Genomic DNA, 17,500 nt, shown 5'->3' on the forward strand with positions numbered 1-17,500 from the left:
CCCTTAAATATCAGAGATACATATCACTTGACTATTTTAAGTTGTATCAGATGGTATATTCCAACCACTTAAAGGCATTAAATTATCAAAGCCAAATATATCTAAGATCTTTTTCAAAATAAAAGAATTTATCCTTTCAATCAAAACATATTCTATTCTTAAATATATCCAAGAGATCTCTCTGATGTGTTAAAGTATGTCTTTCATAACTAAAATTTTACAATGGTAAATAAAGGGAAAGAGAAACAAAAGTCACAATTCATTTTCTCATAACTGGAAAAGATTACCTATTGCTTAGACTAAATCTATACAGTACCAACCAATTTGGTTTTATCTTACTTAAATTATGCGAAAAAAATCCCTCATTGAGAAATTTCATAAAAGGTCATAATAAGATATACTGAAAATTAAATTAGACATTACAATTTGTACAAAGAAAAAAAAGAAAAAAAGAAAAAAAAAAGAAAAAGAAAAAAGGAAAATTCATTAAAAAAAAAAAAAAATCCTCATACATGGTAATTCTTGTATAAATAGCTTTGACTTACCATCATCATGGGGTATATGTGAACCATCACGTAATGAGTCTAAGGAACCACATCGTGGCATTCCCATTTCTGGACCATTTATAACCTGGAAAGAAATTATAGCAATACAATACCTGAAGTTTTCAGCAATGGTATGAATCATTACCATATTTAAATTTACATTAGACATTTTGTGAAATGTACAGAGAAAAGTAATGCAAATGAAAGATTGAATACAAATACAAATATTAAATGAACTTCCTGGACCTTAATGTAATTCAAAAATCTATGAGCCTTAACCTTCTACTCTCATGAAAGCTGTTAGCAATATCCACATTCTCTACCAACTTCTGACAACTGGTTTACTAGCATATCAAAAATACCTTAGAACCAATGAAGTGCTGAAAAAGCATATGTGAAGCTGCATTAACTAATAATTCAGGCAGTCTTGAACATAACCTAAAGGGCATTCTAATACCACAGAAACTGTTCTCAAAGAAAATAAAAGGCTTGTAAAGAAAATTCAAAAGGAATATGGAGTGCAAGATGGCACCCCTACCTGATCCCTGCTGGCTCTAGCTCTCTTCAAAGTGCCATTATTAACCACCTTCTGGGTGTTAAAGGTGGAAGGGGAGAGAGTATTGGCGTGCGGCTGAGTCACATTCTCAGCAGAGGATCCTCGGCGAAGGGGTCGGGGAGAATGGTATAGACGACTAGGTAGGATGTGGTGTAACAGTGAGTCTTTTTGACGCCCAAGGATCGGGGTGCTCGGCTGAGGAGTTAGTGTAGAGCTGGGTGCTGTTACGTGAGAAGATTGATTTTGTGAGGAAGGGCGACTATTGTGAGGTGGTGGCCGAGGGCTTTCTGGATAAATTATTGTTTGCCCAATTTTACGTGTAGGGGTTAGTTCTGTACCAGCTTCAGCCAATGAAGGAAACAGGGAAGGAGAAGAAGAAGATGAGGTCAAGCCAAACAGGAAACCAGAACCTTTACTTGATTTCTTTTTCTTTGGAACTGAAGGTGACAACTGTTGTGGTGTACTGGAAGGTTTCCTCCCAATTTTATAATGTTCATTCTGGTAGGAATCTTCAACTGGCTTTTCAGTCAAGAAATCAGCATCATGTTGCTGAGACGAACGAGTTAGACTACCATACCCTGAGCTACTAGATGAAGAAGTAGAACCTAAAGTACTATGAGGCGAAGCTGCATTATATTCAAGCCAACGGTGTGACTGCTGTGGTGTTAGGCCATGCTTAGCATCATTAGTCCTGTTGCATACTAGTCCTGAAACAGGCTCACTATCAACCTGAATAGTAGGAAGTTGTGGAAAGTCATTGTTAGGTACCTGGGTGGTAGCATTAGTGGTGGGTGTGAGTGAAGTGTTAGAGAGGGGATGGTGAGAGAGGGCTGCTGAGATGAGACCAGTCTGGGAACTTGTGCTGGAACTCTGGGAAGTTAGTGATCCTTGGTCCCCACCCATACTCTCACTGAGCCCTTGAAGCCGCCATGAGTAGTCAGAAATCTTGCGCACAACCTCTGTAAGTAAGAGATACAAGTTTAGATACGATAATGAGACATCTTGAAAAAAGTTGCAAATCTGCATATTTTGCAAATCACAATCAGTGAATCTTTCCAATAACCTAACATTAATATAATGTCTGGCTAGATATAGTACAATATCAAACTTTAAAAGAAGTAATATTCACTACAGACTTAAAGGAAAACATAAAAGTTAGTATTCATTAATAAGCTCAATCTTGTCTGATTTCAGAACTGAGGTAAGTGTTTAAAGTTACTGCAGTGTGAAAAGGAATCTGAACAGTATCACTTGTTTTTTTAATCTGTGAAATACATCTATATGTCCTACCACAATTGTTATAATATACAAAGACAGTCCTCCATATTTCTTTAAATGTAAAATAGTTTAACATTTTAAACTTGGGATTCAGCGAAGATTTTTCAAATGACAACTGATTTTCACATTATAAATTCTATTTATTATACTAATAAGTAAAAAGTGTACCATATCAAATGCAATGATATATTCAAATATGGAATAGAGAAAAGGACTGAAAAAATTGCATAAATCTTTACAAAGTATCATAAGTTATTCAATTCTTTCTTGTTTTCAATGTATTGTGTTGCACTGTGGTGAAGGTGGCTGCTGAGCCTGTCCAACTCTTATAAAATTGCAGATGTCTTCTTTATCACATTATGTGTCGTCTTCATGTATTCTTTACAATTAACATATACATATTTCTTATAATCCAGTGTTTCCCCTTTTATACTGAATATCATTTTTTCTATGAGATAAAGATAAATTCAGTAGGTACCAGAAACATGGAAGTGTCTTAATAAAACTGAATGAACATATCAATACATAATATAAGACTTTAATGTTAGTAATTTTCCAATATTAAAAATGTCAATAAATATGCACCTAATTTTGTTTTGTTCTAAACTATATATAGAGCCTATTTTTGTAATATAAAAAGTAGTATCTCTGATATACACATATAGAACTTATCATACTCTAGAGACCAAATAATACTTATAAAAAATCTATAAACTAGGTCATCCTTCTCTTACTATGCAAAAAAAAAAAAAAAAAAAGATATACCAAAAAAAAAAAAAAGAAATATTTAACAAAAACAAATAATCATATGGGTATGTACATGTATGTATTTATATATATGTATTCATTTATGCATATAAAAATATATATACATATGCAAACACACACTGATAATACAGCACATATGTAAGTAATGGGAAAGCAAGGGAGAACATAGGCATCAAATGAAATATGTTATTAGGGAATAGGCTTTATAATTAAAATCACTTTGTACAAAAGTACCATGTAGAAGCTGGCAATAACAAAAATTAAAGAAATTCCTCTGGTTTAAAAAAACAAAAAATACAGGAAAATAGAAAAAAGGTCTTACTGAAGATACTAGACACAGCTGATAGTAAAACAAATACAACTACATTTGTTCATACATAAAAGAATATTTCTTTATTTACAACTGAAAGAAGACAGGACTAGGAGTCACTCAAGGAAAAGGTGGGACAACTGACTGATGGGCAGGGAGAAATACCTCTTCTCTACAAAATTCTTATATATTGCCACTGGTGGAGCCATTGATTTATTCTACTCTTTCCTAAGCCAAGATTTTTATCTTCTGAGCAGCTTACCTTACTGTGATCAATAGATCAATATTTAGAATAAAGACTAAGTACAAAACATTACATACACAAAAGGTATTAACACATTAGTAGTTTCTCCATTTTGTCTTATTCCTGGAGTGATGCACTGTTTTGATACACATAAATTCTAGGTATCCTACTAGGTATACATTAAGTTAACCTATAGTACTTTGAGAAAGAAAAAAGAAAAGAAAAGAAAAAAATAAACATCAACTATAAATGCATTTTGTGCAAGAGTACAAGCCTGAAGTATGGAAAGGTATGGGAAGTAAACATTATGAGCAGATGAGAAATAAAGAAATGATAAACTACAATACTGTGATATTCAAACAAACCCCATTCCAGGCAAACATAAAATTTACAGGAAAACAGAGTGATCTGATGTGAAACTTTTGTCAGTATTAATAAAACCTAACATAGACCATATTATATCACATCTCAGTAACATCCAAACTAACAAAATCAAATATTACTGTATGTATAGTCTTTGGGATAAAACAAAGGCTTGAGATATAAAAATGAAAGACAAAATACACAAAAACAATAACAATAAATAATAATAAAAAGTTTACAAAACCACATTCTGTGTATTACAGCTTACACACAAGAATCAAACAGCACGCATACGAAATCCTAGGCTTGTACAGAATATCCTAGTATCTACACATAAGTAAGAGTGAAACAACCTTGAAATCAACTCACACTCTCCAAAACATACAAAACTGAAAACTGAGAAGGATAGATATAAAGTCCAATTTTAATATGCTGCAACATCCAAGAATATATCATGCATGTCTGAGTATGGTAAATGCCTTTAACTAAGTCTAAGTATGCATAAATATGTGATTGTGCATGCAATTCACATATAATGAATAAACAACCATGCAGCATACAACCAGCAAATGTTTGGGGGATAGAATCACCTCTAAACAGCCCTAAAGGCAAAATACCTCATGGAAGCAGATACATTCCAAGTGTTCTATGCAGCCAGGGTACTAGGAAGGCTCTGTTATAAGATATCATTTGTATCATGTTAGTATTGTTAGTTTGTTAGGTGTGAAGACCATAAATGTGTTAAGATTATCAATAAAGCACGTCAAGTATACTAACAGCAGACACACACACTGTCAAACAAGCACTAAGATTTTTTTAAATTGTAGAGTTAACTGCATTAATTCTACTAACAATAGATTTCTCCAATTAACACACTATTACTCATTAACTGCAACCCACAGGATCTGATATAATTGTAGCCAGCAGAAATAGTATATATTATTAGTTAACATAGTTTGAAAGAGATTAAATAAAAAAACTCTAAGGCTGACATGCATATCCCACACAAAATGGAATATTCATTATACTGATTACACTGACATGAAACGAGTGCTAAACATAATGATCAGCAGGAGAATGTATCTTTACAAAGAGATATCAAGCCAATCCACAATTCAGAAGAAGCTTCAATGGACTCATGACTCTAAAACTTATATTTCATGTTAAATCCTGATTATTTGCCAAGCCATCACATCAATTACATCCTCTAAGGTAAAAAGCCTGGCTAAATACATGCAGTTAAGAAGTACTAAAATAACAGTGAATGACATCAAACATATCTTAATATATTCAGATTACATCTAAATATCTATACAGTACATATATATAAAATATATATACAATATACATTCAGTTTTCATAAGCCTATCAATAAACATACTCAAAACACCCATACATGAACACACACACATCTTTCTTTCCTGCTCATTAATCTTAATTTGGCAAAATATGTGATATAAAATTTTCAAATAAGTGTTTTATATGAAATATCTAAGAAGTTGACTTCATAAATCAATTTATGAAAAACAGAATTATTTGCTACTTTTAATATCCAATGAAAGTAAATTCCAAATGTAAATAAACAATTATAGTTAAAATTTAGAGTTTCTGGCAGAGAAGTAGCACACACAGGCAACCATGTCTGTTATATAGTTCACTCAACTATTATTCAATTTACAAATTTAGGGCAAACAAAGGTTTGACCAAAGGAAAGTAAAAGAATCTTAAATAAAGCGAACTCCAGAATCCCACAAAAAATAATCTTGGTATTAGCAATGGTATAATTTGTATTCTGAACATACTACTCACTAAATGGACTTCAGTAACTTATTTCTATTACAGGTACCAATGATATGATTTATCTCACCTGTTGGGTTGTCAGCTAACTGGTCAAGGATATCTTCTGATTCCATGTCCTGCTTAGCTCGCTGCCAGAGTTCCTCTAGTCTTCTCCTCTCCACATCTCTCCTTTCTGTTTCTCTTCTGTGTTTAGTCAGGTCACGGTGAAGCATAGCTCGTGTCTCCATTTCAAATCGCCTGATTCGTTCCTGAGTACTAGCACTGAGGCCAGCATAAGAACGAATAGCTACTTCATCTCCAAAGAGGGAGGATGTCTCTGGTGTTGTCAGCTGACTAGATTGTTGGCAGGAGGGAGCTATGACAGAACTACTACCGGGGGGTGGTGGTGTGCTAGAAGATAACGCATCTTTCTTGATAACACAAAACAGACGACCATCCTGTTCAGGTAAACTGTGCTTTCCCTGTTCACTGGCACTAGTCCTTTCGCTACTCTGTGTTAAACTAGACATACTAGAAGGATGACCATGAACACTCATTAAGCTCATATTTGAGATCTTACGTTCACTCATTGGTTTTGGATCTGGTAGTTCAACCATACTTTCAATCTGTTTAGCTAATAATCTTTGCTTTCTTAATTCTGCTTCCTTATCAATATCTCTTTCTTCAAAACCTCCTTCCTTATCACTATATTTAATATCATCTACTGGCTTGTCATCAACTGGCTTTTTATATTTCACTTTGTGAACTTTCCTATTTGCTGCTGAAATGATGGAAGAAACAATATCCTTCTTCAAGTCTCCCTTTGCACCTGAAAACAAGTTAAGATAATATCTTATTATACAGACCAGTAACTATGATTCATCTTTAGTATCATATTTATGGTTATTCAACCATAAAGCACTTTGCACACCTCATACCTTCAACTTTCTGAATGTTGTGAAGAAGTAGTGCTTGGCTAGATGGTGTTTCAGGTTCCATGGTAGGTGATAATGAATCACTTGCAGAACTTTGTAAAACAGATGGACTTAGAGATGGTGGAATTACTTCTTCTCCATCATCATCATTAAAAAACCAAGCTGCCTGCAAATTTTACAAAAGCATGACTTAATTTTGAGCCTTTCTAACTACTCAAAAATATTACTTTTCAATATAGGTATATTTAATCTCAGTCTAGCATTTAATCTTACAATTTTAACTTACTTGGCCTATCAATGTCTCAACAATTTTGCACTGATGTGACATGTCTGTAACCATGGTGATCATGTTGTCGTCCCCTGAGCGAACTAGTGTTGGTCCAAACACAATGGCCAAATTTCGGACATCCATTTTGTTAGACTCACTGTTGCTGACAATATGACTTAAGTGAAGCATAAGGAATCTGAGTGTCTCATAGTGATGATCAGGTAATTCTTGTACCTGCAAGAACATACAATATAAATTTTTTTGCATCATGGGTGCTCTACATCATAATACTATTTGTTTTTCTCTGAAACAAATATATACATATTCATGATGAATATCAGTCTGTGAATAGAAGGGACATATAGAAGCAAAATGAGCATACATATAGGCTGTAACTTACCAATCTCCTGAGCTCCATTAACCTCTGATTTGGATCCTCTATTTTACTGGCTTCAATGAATAGTGGATAAAGATCACAGGTAAAAAGCGGGTCTGGTAACTTCTGGAAAAACTGCTTTAACATACTGGAGATCACATTCACATCAGACCATCTGGGGGAAGGAAAATAAGAGGATCTCCTTAGCCTTTTTTGGGAGGATGCACTAAAAAATGGAATACATATGTAGAAGTTAATTTACTTTACATTCAGCAACATACTCAAGATGAAAAACAAAAGAGATAAATAATATATCACTTACCTTGGGTCACTATAGTCAATAGCTTTGGGTCCCTTGTTGATCATCTCGGTTAAATGTGTTACTGCTGCTTTATTTCCTGGGATACGATAGATGCCCTGAGTTTGTAAACCTCTTGTCTCCACAACACTGACACAGAGGGCCACCAATAGTGGAACAAATTCATTTTCTTCTGACTGTAATAGAAGAATAAACATATGACAGTTACTTTTATTAGTTGGTTACTATGAAGATAGAATACTTCATATTATCAAAGAAAATAAAGAAACAAACAAGAGGTGATCATAATATCTAACCTTTTATCTATATAGCAATAAAAAACTTACACAATCAACTGCTGATTAAAAATCTAAGCAACAGTACAATGGGAATGAGGAAGAAAAGACAAACACCACAGAACTTACTTGTGGGCAATCTTCTAAGCATACACCTATTGTTGCACCCTCTGGATGGGGGGTGGTAGGGGTGATGGCAGGGGAGCCACCTTGGATCTTCTTCATGAAGGGTCTTACAAGATTGCCTCTCCAAGTCTTAGACTTAGGTGAAGAATTGCTCTCTGAAAAAATCAAAATATCTCATTTATGTACACAATTAATATTCCAAGTTCTGAAATTAATAACAACAATAATTGTGCATGTATAAATACTACTAATACTACTACACTTTATTTGTATCTTTATGTGGGCGCGTGTGTATATGCCTTAAGGTGCGAAGAGCTGGTGCATACGTGCGCTCAGATCATGTTACACTAAGCAATTCCTTTACAACGAATGTATGAAGTATTCAGAAAGGAGTGCCGCCGCCTCACTCACCGACGCTGCTAGGCTTTCGGGTCTTGGTCGACGGCGACTGCCCGGTGGGCGAGCGCGTTCGCAGTGACGAGGTCAGTTTCCGCATCGCCTTGTTGCTAGTCTGCGGCGATACGTTGTTATTGTTCATGGGGGTTTTGCTGCATGCCTCTCCTTCCTGTGAACGGGGAAAATAATAGCATTAACATAACAAGCAAAACTTTTAAACCTTTAAGTTTCGAACTAAATAATTTCGAAAGATTTGGACTTGACCATAATCAAGTTTTGTTGACTTGACAATGTATTACCCTTTATGAAAGATGTCTCTGATTTTTGCATTCTAATTGAAGCAGCACAACTACTACAGAAAGAGGAGAATATTAATGTCTACCTAAACATTTACTGAATGCAGTTTTGACTGCAGTACTCCAGGGTGAGAAAGTGAAGTCGGCGATATTTTAGATGTGAAAATGTAAAAACATTTTCCACGGAAACGTAAAATTATGTTTTGATGTCCTTCAAATAAACCACCATACTAAATTTGTTATGAATCCTTGGGTTGTGTGAAGTAACCGTTAGCTATTTATGTTTATATTTAAGAACTGCGTTACGGAAAGAGTTGGAGACATCTGCTATTAATTTTCGCTCTTAGACACTGCGACATTGCTACTGGCCTACGGTTACCTCTACTTATAGAGGAGCCTATTTTTGATGTAAGAAAAGGAGGTGACGTCCAGTTTGTGGCTGATACTTACCTGTATGGCACAGTTATTCTGCAGAGTGGAGAGCCAAGCCAGCATCTCCGGCGGAGTGTCGGCCTGGAGCAGCAGCTGCGACCCGCCCGGCGTGGCCAGGCGCAGCACATTCCGCCTCTTGGTGTAGTCGCTCGCTACTTCCACTTCGGCGCCACGCAGGGAGATCTGGTCCTCTACACCCAAGGGCGTCTGCAACACAAAAAAAAAACCGTTTGTTAGATATTAAAGCTCTGTAAATACAAAGAAAGTCGAACATCTACAAAATATTCTTATATATATATTTATAATTACACTCAATATTCGTATATATTTGCATATACACATACACATTTATCTCTGTGTGTGTGTGTGTGTGTGTGTGTGTGTGTGTGTGTGTGTGTGTGTGTGTGTGTGTGTGTGTGTGTGTGTGTGTGTGTGTGTGTGTGTGTGTGTGCGCGCGCGCGCTCGTGCGTGTATGCGTGAGTTTTCAGTCTAATCAGATTAATGAATATTCTAAGCAAGACGGCAGCGTGTGCGAATTGCCTGCAGACGGGAACAAAGTCTACATAAGACCTTGGCCTGGAGTACCCAACGCCCGGGACAAACTGCTCGAGGCCCTGCTCATGTTAAGGCTAAATATTTATGAGGGAGGTGATGATGATGCAATTAGGTCAAAGTGTAATAAATGTTTGGGCTTGGCGGGGAAAGACGGGGTACACTCGCTCTCACTCACTCCTCGCTTGTTCCGACCTCGAGCTGGCCTCCAGAAGGAACACAGGCTGAAGTCAGCCTCGAGACAAGGTGGGTCGCATCCCGAGAACGGAGAGGAGCAAGGGAAGGACAAACGTGAAGAAAGGAGAGGCGAAGAAATAAAATAAAGGCGAGGAATATAGGGAAAAGCAGTGGGTAAAATGTATGCAGAAGATATGTGGAAAAAAAGGAAGAAAGAGAAATTAGAGACGAAGGAATATAAAAGAAGCCCTCCTCCTTCTACTACTCCTGGAGTCAGCCTTCCTTAGGACGGCAGGCTCTCACCTGACACCCCCGCCGCTGTAACTCAACGCCTCTCCGACTTATACAACACACTTGCCTTTGTTACTACAGAGGAAAGTTACCCTAACCTGTTACTATGGGGGTTAGTTTACCTTAATATTAAAGAGGCTTTATTACCATGTATCACTAAGAAAGTAACGATTTTCTACTCTTACTGATAATGGTTAATGGAATAAGAGACATCAGCGATTCTTTTATGAAAGCTATGTAGCCTGATTGCAACTATTAGTGATTTACCTTCATAAGTTGAATGTAAATTACGTAAAACTACTTGGGTTTACTTCTTAAACTTTCTAAAATGAAGACCAGAGTGCACGAAAGAGGCTTCCTGTAGACCACGGGAAAATGGATATCACGTAACAAATCCAAATCTAAAAATGGCAACGTTATACTCATCAGTCATTAAAACAGTTTTGCCCTAAGCAGTTTCGCCATCCCCTCACTTACCCAGGAGCCATATGAGGAAAGGTTCCAGAACCGAGGAATGCGTCCGTTGGCAGCCACGGCGGCCATGGGAACGCAAGCGATCTTCATGGTGCCGCTGCTCGTACTCAAGGGAGGGTGACAGCGAGGTGTTCAACCGAAGGGCGAGGGAGGACCAGTAGAGAGAAAGGTCGAGGGAGAACCAATGAGACAACACGGCAGGTTCACTCTCGTGAGTACCGGCAGCATGTAGCTCACTCTGTGCTGCCCTCCCCTACAGAGCCGCATGTCTTTACGCTCTCACCGCAAGCTACGCTCTTCTCCACAACACAAAAGCTGTCTTTGCCTTCGGCGCCTTGTTCACTGTTGTTTTATAAAGACATCAATTTGACTCAATCATCCCAAATTCCAGTAAGATGTTCACAGAGCCCAAGTGCCCGCGGATACGGCTGTAACACTGTCCCATAATCGTTCCGCTCTTCTAGGGATCCATGATCTCAGGGTCCCGCCACGTGACCGAAGCGTGCACGTACAATCCAGTGTTTTATTTCCGCGCGATGTGGATCATGTTGCTGGGAATAATAATCTCGGTTCTCATATCGAGGAACTTTACACACATATTACATATATCACGCACGGAAGAAAATAAATCATTACTCCGATAGATATCTTTCATCCCGAGAAACAAATTTCTTGGTATGTAGATGTAGACGCAAGAGCTACGGTATGTTTTACATATCCTCCAGATCTTTCAAACGAGCACATATAGGCCTAGGTATTGCCAAAGTGTTCTGATGACCAATCATTATTATGACCAATGAAGGAGCCAGGACCAAGATGTCATATGGGCTCAATTGATTCACCACAGCAAAATAATGCCGGGACGACTGTAGGTTTTGCGACTATAAACACACACACACACATACACACGCCCAACGATTTAAAATAATGTAGCCCCCCAAGTGAGCACAGGAACACACACGCACTCGCATCGCCTTTGTAACTTAGGAAGACAAATAAAGGACACGGGTCACAAGGGCAAAGACGAGGCCCGGCTGCTGGCGAGGGTCTCAACACCTATAACATTTCCTGGATCATAACCCGCACTTAAACCCCCTCTGAACCGGGTCGAGATCAGGTCCTCCTCCCGTGCCCAAGGCGTGGCCCACATATCCAATCGATGCAACGCCATTATCATCATCATCATCATCATCATCATTGCTGTTATGAACTAAGCTTGTGGGCGATCTCGAAAACACGTTTAGCTTCGCATAATTAACTCATCCCAAAATAAATAATCGAATCGCATCAATTTTAATCACAACAGAACGTCGGGCTGAGCCAACACCAAGGAAAGATTCGCTAATAATTTCAATCGCAACGCTTCCAGGAAATCAGGTGCAAAAATATCTCTTCCAGCACAGGAAACTTGAACCGAAGTTAGTGATGGAAAACGAATTGTAAAGCGGGGGATGCGAGAGTCAGAGAAAAGGGAAACCGAACGCGACCAAAGAGTTAGGATCATTTCCGTTCTTCGTGTCTAGTCCAGTGATAATGTTAAGTTCCATGATGTGCTCATAAATATTAATTTCCTGTGTGCTGTTTTACAACAAAATGTTGATTTTAAGTCTCCATCAGGCATAGAGAGGATTATTTGTGACGAAAAGGAAAACTAGCTTTGATCAAGACACTAGAAGGTACTTATAAGAATTGGATATAAGTGGAAACGCGTATGTTATTCAGAATGCCAGCGAGGTCAACAAAAATTACAAAAAAATAGCACATTCTGTCGGAGAGAAGGTGATGACAATAGCAATAACGGTGGCGATGATGCCAACAGACATGGCACTCCTTTACGAGTGCAGCGACGGCGATCACGACGCCGCGGGAACCGGTTCGCCCCCAACTTTCCAATTCATTTCTTTTCCTCCCTCGCGAGCCATTCCCGTGCTAGGAAATACCTCGCCGCGTCCCTCCATCTCCGTACAAGCCGCAGCAGCGAGTGACAAGGACAACATGTGGGATAAAACTCATCCAAGCGGAGAGAAGGTTAGCCGGGGAGCCTTACCGGACGCGGCCGCCGCCTCCCTCCTGCCTCCTGCACCTCCAGCCTTCCAAACATGGTCACTGCTGCACACCCTAAATATGGCAACCCTTGCCACTAGCTTGCTTTCGGCAGCCGTCTATCTCGCGATTCCGCCACATGTCTCGTTTTGGTATTCAGGAATGTGTCTCCAAAGTCAATTTATAAGCCTCGCAAATGGATATAACCTTTCTCTTACTTTTCCCACGCCCGCACCTCCACCGCCGGAACTCATAAACGTTCGGAGGCAAGGAGTGGCGCCCCCCGAGCGGTGCACGAACTGAACCTCGTTATCTGGGGAGGAAGTACCGCCTTCTGCCCCCCCCCACTCCCCCCCAACACAACACCCTCACGTTCCATGGCTAAAATTCGCAGCCTTCCCGGTGGCCTGGTGCGGCATCTTTGCGGTAACGGTGTTCCCTTCTTTACATCCTTCATTTCCTGTCTCATTAGTAAACAGTTATTCAAAGATGATAAGTATATGCAGAATATTATAAGCACATAATCATAAAACATAAACAAATACATACTTAAGTACATATATGTATAAACCTAGCAATATACAAATACCAATGAAAACCAAATACAAATAAAATGCGAATATCATCCGCACTTCCTTTTAAACTGGGTATATATGTACCAATATATATCTAACTATATACATACATATATATACATACATACATACATACATACACACACACACACACACACACACACACACACACATATATATATATATATATATATATATATATATATATATATATATATATATGTGTGTGTGTGTGTGTATGTATGTATATATGTATATGTATATGTATGTATGTATATATATATATATATGTATATATGTATATATATATATATATATATATATATATATATATATATATATATATATATATATATATACACACACACACACACATACACACACGCATATACACACACACATATACATATATAAATATATATATATATATATATATATATATATATATATATATATATATAGAGAGAGAGAGAGAGAGAGAGAGAGAGAGAGAGAGAGAGAGAGAGAGAGAGAAAATGTACATATATAATGTAAATACGTATGCATATAGTTTATCTATCTATCTATCTATATGTAATGGTTAAGGGAACATCAAACAACGCAGAACGGTAAGGCTAAAACTTCTCAGGTACGTCCTCTCACTCTCCCCTTCTCTTCCTCATACACGCAGACGCACACATGGACGGAGGCAAGTCGTAACTGGCGGTGCTCGAGTCGGAGTGTCTAACCGCAGTCACACTCCAGCCTGGCCACACCCCGGCTTGGGTTACCTGTGAGTGCGCGCGTGCGTGTGTGCTTTTGTGATATGTTGCAATGATACTAAATTCAGAAGTTGGTTCTCTTGCTATTTGTGTGAACTGGTGTGTGTAGGGTGGGGGATGGTAGGAAATGAAAGACAGTGGTGCTCACACACACACACACACACACACACACACACACACACACACACACACACACACACACACACACACACACACACACCCGCGCGCGCGCTTATCTACACTGAGGAAGGTGAGGGAAGGAGGATAGAAAATATAAAGGGAGGAAGGGAAGGGTGGAGAGAGGAAGGGAGGGGAGGGAAAGAGAGAGAGGAGAATGAAGAAGGAAGAGGTGGAGGGGGAGATATAGGGATAGAATGATTGGTAGATAGATTAATAGCTAGGTAAATCGATAGCGACAGTAAATGAGAGAGAGAGAGAGAGAGAGAGAGAGAGAGAGAGAGAGAGAGAGAGAGAGAGAGAGAGAGAGAGAGAGAGAGAGAGAGAGAGAGAGAGAGAGAGAGAGAGAGAGAGAGAGAGGGGGGGGGGCTATGAAAAAAAAAGTTAATACAGAAACGCAAGAAAAAGAAAAGAAAAGCCAAACAGAGAAAAAGAAGACAAGGCAGGAGAAGAATGCTCCCCTGGTCGTCGTCTGCGGCTTCCGGACCGGCCACGAGCGCGCCAGGGACGGCAGAATCCCAGCAGCGTTTTTTCTCGCCGCTGGACGGAAGGCTCGCGGGCCGCCATTCTCCCAGCAAGGTCGAGCGCGCAATGTCAAACCTCGGTTCATTCACAATCTCCCACAGTCTGCTTCCCTCTTTCGCCACCTCTCCGCTAACAAGTACAAATTGGATTACATCGTTGAAATCATAAAAATGAATAGTTGTAATGTAATGGCCAAGGGGGAGAGGGAAGGGGGCAATCTGTTGCTGGCGGTGAATCAGATTAAGAGCTTCCCCAGTGGGCGATTAGCATGTGTTTCTGTTGCGTGCTTGTGGATGGCCGTATGGTGTCCGTGACTCCTGCAATGGTTAGTCAGGGCAGTAGGCCCAATTCTGATGGTAGCAGCGGCTTCAATGGTGGCGGCGCGGGCATGTGGTGGGCAGGACGACTGAATGAGATGCCCAACGCCACTTCCTCCTTCGTAAACAAAAGTTGCCAACAGCTGTATTTACCACTCATTACGTCTCAAAGCCGCATCATTTTTCTTCCAGACATGCCCTTGGTTCCAACCCTCGGCTCATAAGCCCCTTAAGGGCACGCTAGTGTGCCTCGACGGGGACAGGACAGGGCAGCAGGGCGAGGGTGACACGGGCGTGGGACAAGGATTAGTGGCGGCCATGCTGACACTTCCGCCGCGCCAGGACACCTTGCTGGAGCGGTGCGTGCAGAACACACTTTCTCCTCCGATCACTATCTAATGATGGCACAGACCTTCAGCGGAATGATCTGGGCTCTCGCTCGACGGCGCCAGCGCTTCATTACTCTGCTGTTATCCTCCCTTCCATGATGGCGCGCGTTGCATTTTAAGAATGGACGCGAAGTCTTGCGTCGCAATCGTCAATCAAGCCAGACGTGGGTTAGCAGAAGGGGCGGAGGGGAGGCGGGGGAGAAGGACGGGGGAGGATGTGGGAGAGGGAACAGGAAGGGGGGAGGGAAAAGTTTGAGGGGGCAAGTATGGCGCTCTAGCTGTGCCTATTGATCTGCGCGGCATTGCTTGGGTCCGGGCGGGTGGGGGTGGGGGTAGGGGTGGGCGGCGAATTATCATGACACTGTCTCCGCTCACTCACTCCCGCTCCTTTTCGCCGACATCACTCAGCACAGAGACCTCGCTCGATCCCAGGGACCTACCAACGGGGCTGATAGCAATCCCAGCACTAATAAGCTCCCACTGACATGAGTCCCGCGGACGTGCCATGATGGAGTGGGCGAGAGTGGGGGAGAAGGGGGAAGGGGGGTCGGGTGCCGCTGGAGGTAGCGGGGTTGCTCTCCACCTTCGCCCATTCACTTCCGCGAGTCCACGTTAATGTAGACGACCTGTGGCTGGTGAAGCCACTCGCCCCTTCCTCCATCGACACCACTCCTCCGTTATGTAAGCAGACGTCACCATAGCCTCCTTGCATCATCAATAACACGCCGCCGAAGCTGTGTACACACCAGGGAGCGCGAGGTATCTTACACTGTTTACACGGCCGACTCTTTGCATGGCACACACACGTGCTCTCCAACACATATTCCCTAACATGATCTAAAGCACTGTCTTGAACCCAAATGCATCAAGTCGGATTGTCGTCCCATCTATCACGCAAATGACTACAGCGAGAGGATGCTCTTGCCACTGGGAAACTAACCATTGGCGGAGGAACAATAAAGCGAATAATTGTGGACCAACACTTCTCAATCCCCAATCAAACAGCATCTTATGCCCATGCCATTTACCTTACTAAGTGGATGCTAGGGATGTGTCCCACCTCGGTTTTTTCTATCTAAGGTATAGCTATTAATCTACTAGAAACCGAATCACCTTCTCTGCACCAAACGTTTCTTCTCAATTGAAAACACTAGAGTTGAAGGCATGAAGTTATTATTATAGTAGACGTTGTGTTCTGACGCGTGCCAGGCCGTCTCCTCCCTCCCCCTCCCTCCCCTCCCTTCCACACTACCTGACCTTCACCCACTTGCCTCCCCTGCGCCCCTCCCCTACCCCTCCCCGCTCGCTCTTAGGCTGACCCGCTTACAACATTAAAATAAATAAAATGTAAATTCCTCGCCGTTGCCGGAAGCGTCTATGGCTTACCGTGGGAAGGTCACCTCGCGAGGAGCCGAGACACAAAGCGTTACGTCATTAAACGTCGCTAAAGACGGTAAATACGTCGATTGAGCTAAATTACGACAGAAGACATAAAGAGCATAAGGTTGCTAGAGAAATTAAAGAAAGGAAGACGGAAAAAGGCCTAACAGGATCATAAAAACAAGAAAGGAAGAATAAAGGCGGCAAAGCGAAAAAATGGAGAAAAAACTACACATAATCAGAACAGATGAAGTCTCGAAGGAAGAGACAGGGCTGCCTCCTGCCTTCTCCCGGCGCCCACTCGCCAGCAAGAGGCAGAAGGGAAAGAGGTGGACAGAGCAAGTTGAGAATGGGAGCTGGCTTGTCACCCTCTACGCCACAACATTCCGACGGAGCTGAGAGGACGCCAACTCACGTACTCAGGCTGCTTTAAATCCCGTACGTGCTTTCTGATAGTGAAGGGAGGCACCAGCATTATGCCTACGATACTGAAATACTGTCGAGATCAATAGCATTTCTTCCCTGTGGGCTTAGTAAGCATAATTCATTTCCTTAGAAATAAGATTCCAAACT

The 17,500-nt window shown here is 40.6% G+C and overlaps 1 protein-coding gene across 19 annotated transcripts in view; it reads right to left on the reverse strand.

Annotated features, from left to right (window-relative positions):
• Window positions 1–17,500, reverse strand: part of RhoGAP19D (Rho GTPase activating protein at 19D) — a 345,152-nt gene that overhangs the window by 6,568 nt on the left and 321,084 nt on the right. For 12 of the 19 annotated variants that reach the window (XR_011399441.1, XM_070136595.1, XM_070136586.1 and 9 more), the window contains 10 exons: window positions 9,285–9,473; window positions 8,554–8,707; window positions 8,146–8,297; window positions 7,745–7,917; window positions 7,447–7,597; window positions 7,065–7,280; window positions 6,782–6,944; window positions 5,932–6,672; window positions 1,084–2,060; window positions 546–630 (listed from right to left, as the gene is read on the reverse strand). Coding sequence is in view for 15 of the 19 variants with exons in the window: in XM_070136595.1 (XP_069992696.1) it covers window positions 546–630; window positions 1,084–2,060; window positions 5,932–6,672; window positions 6,782–6,944; window positions 7,065–7,280; window positions 7,447–7,597; window positions 7,745–7,917; window positions 8,146–8,297; window positions 8,554–8,707; window positions 9,285–9,473 (3,001 nt within the window). In the remaining 4 variants the exon portion in view is untranslated. The remainder of the gene's footprint in view (window positions 1–545; window positions 631–1,083; window positions 2,061–5,931; window positions 6,673–6,781; window positions 6,945–7,064; window positions 7,281–7,446; window positions 7,598–7,744; window positions 7,918–8,145; window positions 8,298–8,553; window positions 8,708–9,284; window positions 9,474–17,500) is intronic. The other 7 variants (XR_011399442.1, XM_070136598.1, XM_070136597.1 and 4 more) reach the window with 2 other exon arrangements.

The sequence above is a fragment of the Penaeus vannamei genome, chromosome 22, assembly GCF_042767895.1.
Source record: "Penaeus vannamei isolate JL-2024 chromosome 22, ASM4276789v1, whole genome shotgun sequence".
In the NCBI taxonomy this organism is placed as follows: Eukaryota; Metazoa; Arthropoda; class Malacostraca; order Decapoda; family Penaeidae; genus Penaeus; species Penaeus vannamei.